General features: G+C 48.7%; 1 protein-coding gene across 4 annotated transcripts; it reads right to left on the bottom strand.

The window, feature by feature from the left end:
• Positions 1-80: 80 nt before the first annotated feature.
• Positions 81-16052, bottom strand: ECSIT (ECSIT signaling integrator). Of its 4 annotated transcripts, none has more exons than XM_045492025.1 (9): positions 15925-16052; positions 15576-15712; positions 9829-9948; positions 6007-6424; positions 5397-5620; positions 1549-1606; positions 1284-1432; positions 978-1083; positions 81-422 (listed from the first exon to the last, which is right to left on the bottom strand). In XM_045492025.1, the coding sequence occupies exons 3-9, from the start codon at positions 9922-9924 to the stop codon at positions 172-174; spliced, it is 1302 nt and encodes a 433-aa protein (XP_045347981.1). In that variant the 5' UTR covers positions 9925-9948; positions 15576-15712; positions 15925-16052; the 3' UTR covers positions 81-171. The 4 variants fall into 4 exon arrangements, with proteins under 4 accessions (XP_045347981.1, XP_045347984.1, XP_045347982.1 ...); XM_045492028.1 differs by having other exon boundaries at positions 15572-15712; XM_045492026.1 differs by having other exon boundaries at positions 15921-16012.
• Positions 16053-16559: the final 507 nt, after the last annotated feature.

The raw sequence follows: 16559 nt of genomic DNA on the forward strand, positions 1-16559 counted from the left end.
CCGCAGACCCCTTGAAAAACCAGGCCACCAAACATTAAAGGGGCAGAGACGCCACGCTGTCAGAGAAGAGAGAAGGCCGCCCCGAGCCGGAAAACTTTTATTTGCTGTACATTCAAAGGGCACCTCACGCTATTACACCAGTCCACAGTTTGTGCTGGCGACCAATCGGCCTCAGCTCTGTCCCTGCTGCTGTCGCTGCTGATTGTTTTCCGCTTCTTCCTGGCCCTCTGGTGGGGGCGGGGGCGGCTCCTCCAGTCCTGAGGAGGTCGCCAGGAGCTCCCCGGTGGACCCCGCCAGGCGGAAGACCACGGGGATCTGGGCCAGGCCTGGGTTGGTCTCCTGCAAGCCCTGGATCCACCTGGCCAGCGTGGCCTGGTCGTGGGCACCCGCCACGCATATGGCGAAGACAGGGCCTTCCTCCACTGTTGGGAGAAACAGGCACTCAGAGTTTGTGCCGTGGGGATTGGAGCAGCACCCCCGTGCCTGCACCCCTTCCGGGCCACAGGCGGATGTTTCTTGCGCATCCAAGCCTTTGCACAAGATATCCCCTCTGTCTAGACTGCCAATCCCATGCTTCACCTAAGTGATGCCTCCTGGTTCTTTGACATTCCACCAGGAAGTCCTCCCCACACCCCACCTGAAGCCTGGTGCTCCTCCCCTTAGGCGCCAAGAATATAACTTGACTTGCCTGTTCCCCCACTGGCCAGAGCCGCCTAAGGGCAAGGACTGAGCCTGTCCTGGTCACACTCGGTAGCCAGCACAGAAGTGTTCCATGACCCAGGGCTGACAGGCCTGGAGCCCCTGGGGAGTGAGGTGTGTGTGTGTGTGTGTGTGTGTGTGTGTGTGTGTATGTGTGTACGTACTTGGGCATCTGCTGGGTCTGCATGTGGCGACTGGGCTAGGTCTCAGCCTGGGTGCCAGCCTTCCACCCCAGAGGCCTCACCTCAGCTGGTGTTTGGTGCCCATCCCAGTTGTACCTTTATGGATGTCAAACTCGTAGTCATCCCAGCCACTCCTCCCATAGTCCAGGTCCAGCTGCATCGGGTAGTAGAGATTCCATTCCTCTGGAATTTCCTCCGCTTCCTACCCGGGGAAGGGGGTGCAGGCAGTCAGAGGCCCAGGATCTCGCAGCCGGCTGAAGCCTATCCCCCCACACCAGGGGCTATCCCTCCCTTCCCCTTCCCCCCTGCACCTCTGAGATCTCACATGAGCCCTCAGGGTGGTGCCAGCCCACCCCCACCTCACACACACTCATGCCCCCCACTCAAGCTTTGGGCTCTCACCCTCTCCTCCGGGGGCAGCAAGTCAGCTCTGAGGATGTGATAATAGACACATTTGTCTCGGAGCCACAGGGAGAAGGGGCCCTCAACGAAGATAGGCCGGGCTGGGTTGTGGTGGGCCAGGGCAGCCTGCTGATCAGGAGTCTGGATGCCTGGTATGGAGACGCACGTGCCCAGGGAGCCCTGGCTGAGGGGCTCTACCCGAAGGCCCATGGAGCCCACCCAGCAGGCCTGGGGAGAACCCAGCCACCCCCGGCCAGAGCCTTACCTACAATGTGGGACTCAGTGGCATCTGCCGCACCTGTGGAGTCTTTGGCAGAAGGCATCTGCAAGGAGGAGCAGGGGTGGAAGGAAGCTTGTGGGCCCCAGCCCCTACAGGGGAGCTGGGGAGAGAAATGGGGAGCGGGAGGTCCCGGCAAATTCAGGGCTCCTCTCAGCCTCCTACCCATCGACTCAAGCCCATCCCTTCTTCATTTCTATCCACTTTGGCAAGAGCCGCTGACATTGAAGATGGGCACACAGAGGGGACCCTGGCGCCCGCCTACCTGCGCTAAAATCCACTCTGCCACAGGCTGTGTGACTGTGGCTCGGCCAACGTACCTGGATGCTTCCGTTTCTCCAGATGCAAAATGGGGATGACAGCACTTAATTCGGAAGGTCCCAAAATGCTGAGAACAGGGCCTGGCACGTACTAAGGGCTCTGTGCTTGTGACGGTTTAAAAAGAAAAATAATTTCACAGGCACAGTGTGCTCCTGAGGAGACACAGGAAGCAAATCAGGGTTTGCCTCTGCAGAAAACTGGGAGGAAAGGAAATCCCTTTTATATCTTTTTGATTTCACATACTGCCGTGATTCAAAAAACCAGATGAAATTTAATTAAAAAAAAACAAAACAAACAACACATCTTGGGGTGCCTGGGTAACTCAGTCCCACCGACCACCTGACTTGATTTCAGCTCAGGTCATGATTTCATGGTTCTTGAGTTCGAGCCCGGCTTTGGGCTCTTCCCTTCTCTCTCTGCCCCTCCCCCACTCACGTGCCCCCCGGGCGCGTGCGCACATTCTCTCTCTCAAAAAGTAAACTTAAAAAAAAAAATGCATCTATTCTTTGATTGAAATGTCTGAGAGCTTACAACTATTGCAACACATATCATCCATCCTTTCAAATTAAAAAGAACAGAGGTGAATCAATAGGTATGGACATAAAACAAACTCCCAGCCATATTCTTAAATAAAAACAGCAAAAGGCAAGGTGCAGAACACGGGTAGAATGCTGTTTCACTGGAGAAACGTTTTTGTTTTTTTTTTTTAGGTTTGTTTATTTATTTTGGGAGAGACTGAGACAGCATGAGTTGGGAGGGGCAGAAAGAGAGGGAGAGAATTCCAAGCACGGCCAGCACAGATCCCTACGTGGGGCTTGAACTCAAGACTGTGAGATCACGATCGAAGCCGAAACCAAGAGTCGGAGGCTTGACTGACTGAGCCACTCCAGTGCTCCAGAGAAACATTTTTAAAGTAGAAGTTTTTGGGGGAGGAGCGGGGTGAAGGGGAGGGAGGGAGATACAGTGTATGTTTTGCTCCTGGGCCTTTTTACTGAAAAATATAGTTAGTCTGATTTTCTAATATGGATTTTTCATTTTAAATTTCACACGTGTTTCTTCTTTCTTTAGCATTTTGATTGTGTATTTTTCTTTTTCTCGCACACTAAAAACCTTGGTTCCTGTCAACAGTAGCACCTTTACTTATCCATCAAAATACACAGTTTGGATATTACTGCTAACCATAACGCTGTGGGACTTAAGCTTGGGATTTCTCTACAGAGTTGTGTGTTCTTAGAATAGATGCCACAGAGGATGGGCAGTTGGATGACTGACTCAGAAGAACTTTTTGTCTCAGTGGTTTTGCCATCAAGGAGATGTTTCGTCCGCTCCCTTTTGTTTCTGTTTGTTGCCAGTATGGTGGTTCCCCCTCCTCCCCATGTCTTTGATTTTGTTTTAAATACGCTAAAACATCGGGGTGCCTGGGTGGCTCAGTCAGTTAAGCGTCTGACTTCCCTTCAGGTCATGATCTCACGGTTCGTGGGTTCGGGCCCCGCATCGGGCTCTGGGCTGACGGCTCGGAGCCCGGAGCCTGCTTCGGATTCTGTGTCTCCCTCTCTCTCTGCCCTTCCCCCGCTCGTGCTTTGTGTCTCTCTCTCAAAAATAAATAAACGTTAAAAAAAAAAATACACTAAAACATTTACATAGTTGAAATGTTGATTCATTTTAAACAGATGTCTCTCTTCCACTCCTGTTCTCTCTACCCCATCTCCTCTACCTGCCCAGAGATCATGATTTCTACCCATTTCAGACTTATCTTGGCATTATTTATTTTTGTGAAAATAGGCAAATCGATGAATGAACTTTTATTTCCTCTCTCTTCTCATGCTGAAGGGAGTTAACTGGACCACTGAACATACTTCAACCTTTCACTTGTGTTTTTTTTTTTTTTTTTTACCAACCTGACTGAGGTGTTATGATCTATGTAGACAATTCCCTCTTTTTTTTTTTTTTTAATTTTTTTTTCAACGTTTATTTATTTTTGGGACAGAGAGAGACAGAGCATGAACGGGGGAGGGGCAGAGAGAGAGGGAGACACAGAATCGGAAACAGGCTCCAGGCTCTGAGCCATCAGCCCAGAGCCTGACGCGGGGCTCGAACTCACGGACCGCGAGATCGTGACCTGGCTGAAGTCGGACGCTTAACCGACTGCGCCACCCAGGCGCCCCGACAATTTCCTCTTGATGGAGCTTGGATCGTTCCCATTTGAGATCTAGGCAGTGTTGGTGATCATTTTACCATGTTTTCAACCTTTCTGTACGTGCTTTTCATAATTAGGGGGAGAAAAGAATAAATACAAAGGCTAGATCGGCTTGCAAATGCACAGAATCTCTTTGGAAGGAGGCACAGAATCTCTTTGGAAGGAGGCACAGATGTGGTCACCTCCAGGGAAGGAGAGTGGGGACTGGGGACCAGGCTGTGGGAGAACTCTTCATCCTGTGTTCTCGAGTACCACTTGGGTTCTAAAGCTTTACTTTTCAAAAGGAAGACGTGAGTTAAAGAATACCTTTCCTCTGGAATATGCTCCCGGCCAAGTCTCTGTCCTTTCTCACCCGGACACCCCATCACCCACTCTCCTATTAACTCGGTCCTCTGCCCACCCAGCCCCACCCAGCCCCCATTCAACACCCATGTGGCCAAGCACCAGAGGATGCTTTCGAAACAGAAACTCCTTCCAGAACAGAGCTCCCACCCCATCCTTCCTTCTTCTTAGAACTTCTGTGTGGCTCCCTCTTCACCAACAGGTCCAAACCACGCTCTTTAACCTGGTGCCCTCCTGGTCTCTTCTCCCCAGCCCCGACCTCCTGCACCCTCTGAACCCCAGCCCAGGCTGCTCCCTCTGCCCAGAATGCTCTCCTTGTCTCTTCTGTCCTGCCTGAGTGCAGCTCACCCTCACGTCCTCCAGGAAGCCCTCCGTGCTCCTTGCCCTTTCTGGGCTCCCAGAGCCCCCAGTGCTTCTCCATCGCAGAACCAGCAGCTCTGAGAGAAACTATCTGCTACCTGGGGTCAGCCTTCAGGACCACAGGATCCCCCCATGTGGTCTGGCATGAGTGGGGCCCCTAGAATACTGGTGTGTGTGTGTGTGTGTCTGTGTGTGGACTATTTCATTCGGTCATTCGGCAAACACCTGCTGAGCTCAGCTTTGTGCCGGACCCTGTGCTGAGCCTTGAGAGACACAGGGGAAACTGAGTCGTGGTGAATGAGCAACCAAGCCAAGCACCCAGTGTGCCTCTGCTAGGGTGGTCAGGAAGGGGATCCCGAGGAAGGGACAGCAGAGCCGAGACCTGAAGAACATGAAGTCCTGGGGGACAAGTGTCCCTGGCAGAAAGAAGGGTGAGCCCAAAAGCCTGAGAAGAAAACTGGCAGAAAGGAAGCCAGATGCCCAGAGTACAGACAGTAGGGGGAGAGGGGCGGGAGAAGAGGTCAGAGGTCAGGCCGCCGGGAGGAGTGAGGGCCACGGGAATCTAGCGAGGGCTCAGCCCGCGGCTGTGGCCGAGGGTGCGAACAGGGGTGGATACCTGGTAAATGGTGACCCTGGCGCTGAGGTTGGGCTCCATGTGCCGCAGGCCCAACCTGGCCAGGTCCACGGGGTCCTGGGGCAGGTCCCGGGGCAGTGGGAACGGGTTGATATTCTTGAAGCGGGAGAACCACAGCTTCATGCGCACCAACTTGAGCATGGGGTAACTTTTACGTCCAAATATCTGAATCAGTAGGAACTCGGTCTCCTTGTTGGGCATCACCCCTGTGTTGGGCAGAAGCAGGCAGAGCCTCAGGGAGGGGGCAGGAGGGAGAAGGGGAGACAGAGACATGGGAGACGGAGAGGGCCAGAAGAGCCGGGACCAAGAGGGAATCACGAGGAGGGCCAGATGGAAAGAACCAGCGGCAGGGAGAATTTAGTCAGGGAACTGATGACGGTGAGGGAGAAAAGAATCAGAATTCAAAGGCAAGGTCAGAGGGAGAGATGAAAGAGGAAAGAGACCAGAGACAGAGGAGAGATTGAGGGAGGGGGGAGGGGGCGCGAGCCAGCAAAACAGACCGAGGAAAGGCAAGTTGGAGCCATGGAGCGACGGAGGGGCCCACGTCCCGGGGGGAGAGCCCGCTGCCTGCCCCTGGGCCTGCCGGCCTCACCATGGTTCTCCATCTGTTCCAGGACAGCAATCCCGCACTCCTGCTGCCGTGGGTAGTGGATGAAGATTCTCTGGAAGATGCTTCGAGGCCGGAAGACCTCCTTGGGAAAGACGTCGAGCAGCAGGTTGTAGACGGCCAGGTCCCGCTCGACGCCGTACTCCCGCATCTTGCGCAGGGCCAGGTAGATGAAGTCGACGTGGCCCCGCTTGTGCACGTTATGCTGCCCGAAGGTCTGCACGGCCCGCACAAAGTTCGCCTTGTCCTGCGCCCCATCTGGTGCCCGCCTAAACAGCTCCTCGTGGGGTGCCAGGGCCCTGGTGGGTCCCCTTGGGGGCTTAGGTGGGGGAGGGACCAGCCAGGAGTCAGAGCTGTGGGTGGCTGCGCTGCAGTGGAGACCCCGCGGGGCCTGGAGGGACACCTGGGGACAGAGAAACCGCTGCTGGAATCTGGCCCCTCCCAGGGCCCCTGGGGGACTGCCGGGCCGGCGCTTTCCTGGGAAAGGTGCCAGCGGGCATCCCTCAGGGCCTCTGAGGCCTGTGTGGTGCTGTGGTAACAAGCCCAAGATCAGGCACCATTACGAAGTGTGAGAAAACAATGGTAAAACCCCCACGGAGGCAGCTCGGCAATATTCGCCAGGATAACAAACACACACCCTCGGATACAGCAGCGATCCTGCGTCTGGTTTTTAAATCCTACAGCTACCCACCAACCTGTGCCCAATGACTTTTGTCTGTCCACCGTAGCAGGGGAAAGCGGCCCCGCCGCGCACCAGCAAGGAAATGGTTAAGCAAATGGCCATGAACCTGGACGAGGGGCACCTGCGTCTATCAGACACACTGAGGAGGGTCTTGTGTGACCCAGAACGAGCCCCAGGGTATATATTATGAAAGCAAAGCAAGCAATGTGTGAAGTGGTGCGTTCAGTAGGGTCCCATAGGTATAAAGAAGCCTCACCCACTGACATACAAGGGATCTTCATTAGTTGTGGATTCCGTATTTGGAAATTTGCCTACTTGCTACATTGATTTGCAATCCCAACGCCGATAGTCTCAGCACTTTCCTGGTCATTCACAGACACAGGCTGTGCAGTGAGAAATCGGAGTCACCCAAGCCCGTTCATTCCCAGCTGAGATGGAATGAGGTGACGCTCAGCCTTCTGGATTCAGCGCTTGTATTCTCAACAAGCGTCCTGTTAAGAGATTTACTTAGTGCACATTTTCCACATCTTCTGGTAGGTGCTGTTGCGGTTGAAAATGGCCCCCACGCATAGTACTGACGGGCCGTCCAGCGTTCCTACGGGCCAGAAGGCTCTGCTGTTCCTTACAGAGAAAATACCGTGTGGTAGATAAGCTACATTCGGGCTTGAGTTATAGTGCTGTTGGCGGTGAGTTCAACGTTAATGAGCCAACAATATATATGAAGTAAGATGTCTTTAAACAGAAACGCACATCCAACAAGATACTGACTCGCTGATGAAACTGTGAGCAGAGGCTCACGGGAACCGACCCCACATTTCCCTGGAGGCGACAGTTCAGTATTTACTAGTTCAGTGTATGTGGCCACTTTATCAAACATAACCCCGGCGGATAATGAGAATCAACTGTACGTATATAATTTTTTTGCTCCTGTGAAATACATCTGGAAGGGGATGCGTGAAGTGGGGAACCTCTCTTGCCTCGAGAGAGAGGGGAGCTAAGTGGGGTCATGGTGTAGCCTTAGAACTTTTTTTTTTTTAATTAAAAAAAAACCTTTTTAAAAAAAATGTTTATTTATTTATGACAGAGAGAGAGACAGAGCATGAGCGGGAGAGGGGCAGAGAGAGAGGGAGACACAGAATCCGAAGCAGGCTCCAGGCTCTGAGCCAGCAGCACAGAGCCCGATGCGGGCCTCGAACTCACAGGCTCCGAGATCATGACCTGAGCTGAAGTCGGACGCTCAACTGACTGCGCCACCCAGGCGCCCCGGAACCTTTTGAATGTTGAACCAAATTGCCCGCTGTAACTAGCCGTATTGTCTATTCAAAAGATAGCTTTCGAAAACTTAAAAGAGAAAAGGCGCATTTTGGAGTCGGCAGGAATCTTGGCTTGCCTGTCCTCTGCTAGGTTATGACCACATCCCGCTTTACTGCTCAGGCCTCGGCTTCCCCTTCTGTTATGATGGTGTTTCTCTTGGGTCAAGAAGATCTTGTTCCCCAGAGTGAAGAATGGAGGCTGCTGGGGACAGGCGAGATCCCTCCGCAACGTAAGACAGCAAACTACAGCCTGTGGGGCCAATATGGCCAACGGCCTGCTTTCGTCACTAAAGGTGGATTAGAATACAGCCACGCGCATTTATTACGTCTAGTCTGGGGCTGTGTTTGTGCTACAGGGGCAGAGCCAGGTGGCTTGCAAGGCCAAAAATACTTATTGACTCAGTACAAAAATGTTCGCTAACCCACGTGTGGATGGCAACACCACCAAATTTCTGACTTGACATGGAATTGAATGTTTAAATTACAATGGTTATTACATACGGCATCTTTAAAAATATATGGCGAGGGGCGCCTGAGGGGCTCAGTCGGTTAAGGGTCTGACTCTTGATTTCGGCTCGGGTCATGATCTCACGATTTGGGAGATCGAGCCCAGAGGCGGGCTCCTCGCTGATGGCATGGAGCCTGCTTGGAATACTCTCTCTCCCTCGCTCTCTGCCCCTCCCCCGCTCATGCTCTGTCTCTCTCTGTCTCAAAAATAAATAAACACATTAAAAAAAATTTTTTTTTTTTAAATAAGAAAGGAAGCGGGGCGCCTGGGTGGCTCAGTCGGTTAGGCATCTGACTTCAGCTTGGGTTCGAGCCCCGCGTCGGGCTCGGGGCTGACAGCTCAGAGCCTGGAGCCTGCTTCTGTTTCTGTGTCTCCCTCTCTCTCTGACCCTCCCTGGCTCATGCTCTATCTCTCTCTCTCAAAAATAAATAAACATTGAAAGGAACCTCTAGAATGGCCGAAAGAAGGGGAGACAGTACCAATGAGGTAAAAGCGTAACAAAAAGCATAGCACGCGGCCTGGCCCAGAGGGAGTGCTCGGGAAGGGAGGTACAGGCATAGCTCGGAGATATCGAGGGTTTAGTTCCAGACTACGGCAATCAAGCAAGTGTCACAATAATAGGAGTCAAATCAACTTTTTGGCTTCCCCGTGCGCACGAAAGTTATGTTTACACTACACCGTCGCCTATAAAGTGTGCAATACCACTAAGTCTCAAAAAAATGCATGTACCTTAAATAAAAAATACTTTATTGCTAAAAAATGCTAACCAGCGCCTGAGCTTCCGGCAAGTCGCTATCACTGATCCCAGATCAAATAGGATAATGATGAGTAAGTCTGGAGTACTGCTAGAATTACCAAAACGGGACACCGAGAACAAAGTGAGCAAATGCTGTCAGACAACGGCACCAACAGGCTTGCTCGACACGGGGTCGCCACAAACCCTCGATTTGTAAAAACAAACAAACAAAACCCAAAACCGCATTGTTTGTGAAGCACAACAGAACAAGGTCGGCGGCCACCATCGCTGTGGTAGCCATCTATGCCCGTTGACTGGCTTGGGCCATCTGGTCACCCCGGGAAGGGATGGAAGTTCAAGTTTCTGCCCAAATCTCAACAAGTGGATACAGGGGTTACCCACAGTCACCACCCGCATCTACTTAGCTCACAAATCCTTATTTCCAAATTCAACTCCCTTACCCGCATGGGCACCAGCCCTTCTTAAAGTGAATTAAGGCGGGGTCAACTGGCCCTCAGAGCAGAGAGGCCGGCCGGGGTGAGCGGACGACTGTTCAGCTGGTGGTTACCTGAGAGAAGGGGGCTCCCGTGACGGTGGCCCCGCAGATGACTCCACAGCCCCGAGAGAGGCCCCGGGCCAGCAGGATGGCTTGGGCCCAGCTCATTGCCTCCACTTGTCAGACAACCACCTGGCCGAGACAGAGAAAAGCCAGCATCAGCCAACTAATGGAGAGGAGACCCCTTCTGGGCTGTGGCCGTGTTCCAGACTGCATGGACAACTCACCAGCCCCACTGGTTTCTTCATTCACCGCAGGGACTTCCAATGGCTGTTAGGATCAAGCGTCCCGATTTTCTTGGGCTAAACCTTTCACTGCCTTGAGGAATCTGTTCCTGCCATGGCCTGCCTCCCTACTGGATCATTCTTTCTTTTTAACAGCTTTATTCACGTATCATGTAGTTCAGCCTTTTCAAGCGTAAAATTCAATGGGTTTTTTTTTTTAGTACATTCGGAGTTGTACAACCACCACTGCAATCTAATTTTACACCATTCTTGTCACCCCAAAAAGAAAACCTATACCCAATCGGCAGTCTCTCTTATTTCCCCTCATTACTCAACCCCAGGCAAGCACTAACCTTACTGTTTCTATCATTTGCCTATTCCGGGTAGTTTGTACAACACGACGCGTGCTCTTTTGTGGCTGACTTCTTTCCCTTAGCATGTGTTTAAGGCTAACCATGTCGTAGCATGTAACAGACTTCATTTGTTTTGCCAAAAAATTCAACTATACAGATATAGCCACGTTTTATTTATCTATTCCTCAATTGATGGATAGTTGGGGTTGTTTCGACTTTTTGACTATGAGGACTAATGCTGCTATGAACACTTGGGTGGAAGTTTTGTGTGGAAAAAGTGTGTACACGTCTCTTGGGTAGATACGCAGACGTCAAATTGCTGAGACATATGGTTAATTCTCACATTTTCAGGAACTACCAAACTGTTTTATTTTTTCATGTTAATTTTTTAAGCTGGTTCCACACCCAATGTGGGACTTGAACTCACAACCCCACATCAGGAGGTGCATGCTCTACCAACCGACACAGCCAGGCACACCCGCCAAACGATTTTCTAAAGTGGCTGTGCCATTTTACACTCTTATGAGCAACATGTAAGAGTTCCAATTTCTCCACAGCCCTGCCAATTCTTGTTGTCTTTTTGATTACAGACACACTAGTGAATGTGAAGTGATATCTCATGGTTGGATTTGCACTTCCTTAAAAAGCGATGTTGAACATTCTCTCATGCCCTTATTGGCCGATGCGTATCTTCTTTGGAGAAATGTCTATTTAGATCCTTTGTACATTTAAAAAATTGGGTTACTTATCTTTTTATTATTGAGTTGTAAGAGTTCCTTATATATTCTGAATACTAGACCCTTGTGTTTTACAAATACTTTCTCCCATTCATTAGACTACTTTTCACTTTCTTGATGTTACTGTTTGCAGGACAAGTTTTTATTCCAATGATGTCCAATTTATGTTTTTCTTTTATAGCTGTGATCTTGATGTTATATCTAAAAAAACCACTAAATTAAGGGGTGCCTGGGGGGTTCAGTCGGTTGAGCGTCCAACTTCAGCTCAGGTCATAATCTCGCAGTTCTTGAGTTTAAGTCCCACGGTGGGCTCTGTGCTGACAACTCAGAGCCTGGAGCCTGCTTCAGATTCTGTGTCTCCCTCTCTGTGCCCTTTCCCTGCTCATTCTCTGTCTCTCAAAAATGAATAAACATTAAAAAAAAACCCACTAAATTAAAACAAAAAACAAACAAAAAAACCCCACTGCCTAGCCCAAGGTCATGAAGATTTACTCCCATGTTTTCTCTAAGAGTTTAATAGTTTTAGCTCTTACATTTAGTCCTGGGATCCACCTTGAATTAATTTTTCTGTATGGTGTGAAAAAGGGGTTCATTTCATGTGGATATCCAGTTGCCCTAGTACTATTTGTTGAAGAGACTCTTCTTTCTGTATTTCTGGGTCTTGGCATTCTTTTTCTTTTTTAAATTAAGTTCTAAAATTTTAATTCCAGTATAGTTAACATACAGTGTTATATTCATTTCAGCTGTACAATATAGTGATTCTACAATTCTATACATTACTCAGTGCTAATCGTGGTAAGTGTACTTTTTGTTTTGGCATTCTTGCTGAAAATCAATTGACCATAAATGTAAGGGTTTAATGCTGGGCTCCCAATTCTATTGATCTATATTGAGTCTTAAGCCAGCACTACACTGTTTTCATTATTATAGTTTGTAAGTTTTAAAATCAGGAAGTCCTTCAACTTTGTACTTTTTTTTTTTTTTTTTTTTTTACAAAGTTGTTTTGGCTATTCTGGGTCCCTTGCAATTACATATACATTTTAGAATCAGCTGTCAATGACTGCAAAAAGTCAGAGGGATTCTGATAGGGATTGTATTGAGTCTACAGATCAGTTTAGGGAATATTGGTATCTTAATAATATTAAGTCTTCTGATCCATGAACATGGGATACCTCTCCACTTATTTAGATCATCTTTAATTTCTTTCAACAGTGTTTTATAGTTTTCACTGTGTGTGTCTTTTATTTTGTTAAATTTATTCATATTTCATTCTTTATGAAGCTATTATGTATATGGGATTATTTTCTTAATTTCATTTCCACACTGTTCAGTGCCAGTATGGCACTATATGTATTTCTATATTGGCATACTATTTTTATATGTTGATCTATCCTACAACCTTGTTGAACTCACTTATTAGTCCCAATAGCTTTTTATTGGATTCTTTTCTATATACAAGATCACATCATCAGCAAGTATAGTTTTATCTCTTCCTTTCCAAACTGGGTATCTTTTACTTCTTTTCCTTTCTCAAGTGCCCTTGCTGGAACCTCCAGTACAATGTTGAATGGAAGTGACAAGAGTGGACATCCTTTTCTTATTCTTGATCTCAGGGGAAAAGTGTCCAGTCTTTTATCATTAAGTACGATGTGAGCTGTCTGTTTTTCATACATGGCCTTTATAAGGTTGAAGAAATTCCCTTCTATACCCAGATGTTGAATGCTTCTATCAGAAAGGATACTGGATTTTGTGAAGTATTTTTTGTTGCGTCTACTGAAATAATCATGTAGTTTTTATCTTTTATTTTATTAATATGGTATATTTCATTAACTGATTTTCCGATTTTAAACTAATCTTGCTTTTATGGGATAAATTCCACTTGATCATGGTATATAATACTTTTTATATGTTGCTAAAATTTGGTTTGCTTGTTATTTTGTTGAGGATTTTTACATCCATATTTGTAAGAGATATTGGTCTGTAGTTTTTAGTGTCTGTTTGATTTGGTATCAGGATGATGCTGACCTCATAAAATGAGATGGGAAATGTCTGGATCATTCTTATCACCATTTAAACTTTCTCTAACATCTCCCATTTTGACCTGAAGACTCCCTCCAGCCTCTGCTCCATATCTCTGCTCCCTTTACAGTAAAGTTTCTCCCAAGAGGTGTATACACATTATGCTTCCTCACTCTCTCCAACTTGGCTGCTGCCCCAACCACCCCACTAATACCATTTGTAAAGGCCCCTTTTGCATTTTGCACTTATGAAAGCCAATGATTATTTTTAAGGCTTCATTTTGCTCAATTTCTCAGAAACATACATCATGGGTGAGGGCCTCCTCCCACCTTTTTGACATGACCCACTTCTTTCTTTAAAGCTACAATGTCTGTAAACTTGAATGTGTAGATGAATCACTTAGGATCTTGTTAAAATGCAGATTTGGATTCAGCAAGTCTGGCATAGAGCTAAAGATCCTGTACATCCAACAAGCTTCCAAATGATGCTGATGTTGCTGGTGTGGGGACCACACTTTGAGTACTAAGATTGCAAAGAGGCCCACATCCTGAATCTGTCTGTCTGCTACCCTGAAGTGTCTTTCAACTTGTTCCCCTCTTCTCTGTATTCTTGTAGGCAGCTTTAATGGTTCTCAAACTTTGTTCATATTAGAATCATCTTGGGGGCTTTTAAAAATTCCCATGCCCAGGCCATACACCAGATATAATAAATCAAAGAATCTAAAGGTAGGCATCAGCATTTTAAAGTACAGCAATGGGGACGCCTGGGTGGCTCAGTGGGTTGAGCACCCGGCTCTTGACTTCAGCTCAGGTCATGATCCCAGGGTCATAGATCGGCCGAGCCGGGCTCCACGCTGAGCACTCAGCATGGAGCCTGTCTGGGGTTCGTTCTCTCTCTCTCTCTCTCTCTCTCTCTCTCTCCCTCTATCCCCAACCCGCTCACGCTCTCTCTAAAATAAAAAATAAAATAAATAAAACACTCCAGTGACTCTAATATGCTGCTAAGATTGAGACCTTAATCTGAATCTTCACTACTCAAAGTGTGTTCCAGGGATCAGCTATATCAATATCATCATTTGGGAGCTCGTTAGAAAAGCAAAATCTCAGCCCTAACCCAGATCTCCTGAGTCAGAATCCACATTTTTTTTTTTTTTGAAAAAAATTTTTTTTCAACGTTTATTTATTTTTGGGACAGAGAGAGACAGAGCATGAACGGGGGAGGGGCAGAGAGAGAGGGAGACACAGAATCGGAAACAGGCTCCAGGCTCTGAGCCATCAGCCCAGAGCCCGACGCGGGGCTCGAACTCACGGACCGCGAGATCGTGACCTGGCTGAAGTCGGACGCTTAACCGACTGCGCCACCCAGGCGCCCCAGAATCCACATTTTAATAAGAGTCCAGGTTTCTCCTATGTGTGTTAAAGTCTGAAAAATGACAATCTATGTTCTGATGGATTCCAAACAGTTATTGCCAGTCCTGACCTCCAACCCCCATACCTAACTGCCATTTTGGCATGTACCCAGCCATCTCCAACTTAATCTGCTCCAAAGTGATATCCCTGCTTAAACGTGTTCCTCTCCCCCCTAGCGAATGACACCACCAATCCTAGTCATTCGGGCCACAGACCTAGAAGTCATTTCTGCATCCGCTATGTCCCTCATTGCCCCATTCAGTCCACCAAGTAGTCCTGATGAGTACGTCCAAGTCCGTCCCAAATACATCCATTTCTCTGCATCGGCAAGCCACCACCCCAATCCCATGATCTCTGTCCTTAAGACCTACCCAACTTCCCCTCCAGTCAGTTCTCCCCGCCATGGCCAGAGGGAGCTTTTTTTAAATGTAAACTAAATTCAGTGTTCTCTGCCTAAAAATCACTAGTGTTATATTACACAGATATTCAGATCTGTAAGTCTGAACCCCGTGGTGGGGTGTAGACAGGGTCTACCTCTCCAAACTCAACTCTTATCACTCTAGCTCTCACAACTCTAGCTACGCTATTTGTTAAACAAGCTAAGTTTATTCCAGTCTCAGAGCCTTTGCACTTGCTATTCCCCCTGTTTGGAAATTTCTTCTCCTAGATTCGTCCATAGCTGTCTCTGGTCGTGCCTGTCTATGTTCAAATGAGAGGGCTTCCTGGACCACAGCCCCACTCCCAATCCAAGCACCCATCACCCTGATGAATGCACTGTTAACAATTATTAGCATCTGAAATCACCTGTTCCCTGCATTTCTGACGTGTTTAATGTCTGGCTACCCCAGGAGATAGGGGATTTTTGTCTGTCTTCCTCATTGCTGTGTTTCCAGCACCTGGACAGTGCCTGGTACAAAGCAGGTGCCTAACAAGTATCAGTTGAATGGGGAGAAGAGCTAAACTGCTACAAAACATCTATGATCTGTAAATCTGAACGCCGTGGCGGGGTGTACCTACAGCAGCTCTGAGGCTGGCTGCCAGGATTCTGGGATCCTTGGGATAAACAGACGCGGGTCCGAATTCCAGCCTAGCTGCCAACTTCCGGCGTGACTTCGGGAGAGGCCCTTAACCTCTCTGAGCCTCAGCTGTCTCATCTGCAAAATAGGAGATTAGGGACGTGGGGAGGGTAGTATACAGAGATCGGCTTTTTCCAGCACGTCCCCGCCCCGCACCTCCAAAGGTCACGGTGCCCTGGCCCTGCAGCTGGGTCGCTCTGGGCTGTGCTCCCGTCCTGCCGGCCCAGAACCGGCCACCCCAGGACCCAGCAGTTTGCTCTCGCCTCCCCACGGGCGATCTACATACTCACGCGGCAAGCCGCGGACTCCAAGCCGGCTCGGTCGTGACTCTGGGCGCCGCCATTTTACCCAGAGAGCTTCCAGGTCAGGGGCCACCGGGGAGACAGCAAATCGAGAACACAGGTTTAGAGAGGTCCCGCCCTAAATGGAGGAGCACCAATAGGAAGGCAGAAAGAACTTGGTCCCTCCTCACGCCGAGCCAGACCCCACCCCTAACAGGGCAAGCCGCACCCCCATTAAGGCAGGGAAAGGAATCATTGGACCGATCCGGGCTGGGAGGCTGGACTTAGGCGGCCTGTGACTCCAGGTGGCGGCCCAGTTTTCCCACCTGAAATGTGGAGATAAAATATTGATGGTAGAAGTGATGTGGATTCCTTCGTTTGTTCGCCTAACCTTTATTGAGCGCTTACCGTGTGCTAGGCGCAGTTTTAGTCGCTGAGGATACTGGGCTGATACATAGCAGTGAAGGAGACAAGTTTTGCTAATTAGCTCCCTGACTCTGGGCTACTGCTTAACTCATCTGTGCCTGGGTCATCTCACTCTGAAATGGGCCAGTTATAATAACCTCATGGGATTATATATATATATATATATATATATATATATATATATATATATATGAATTTTATATTTATGAATTTTATAT

This window comes from Leopardus geoffroyi, chromosome A2, assembly GCF_018350155.1.
Source record: "Leopardus geoffroyi isolate Oge1 chromosome A2, O.geoffroyi_Oge1_pat1.0, whole genome shotgun sequence".
NCBI lineage: Eukaryota > Metazoa > Chordata > Mammalia > Carnivora > Felidae > Leopardus > Leopardus geoffroyi.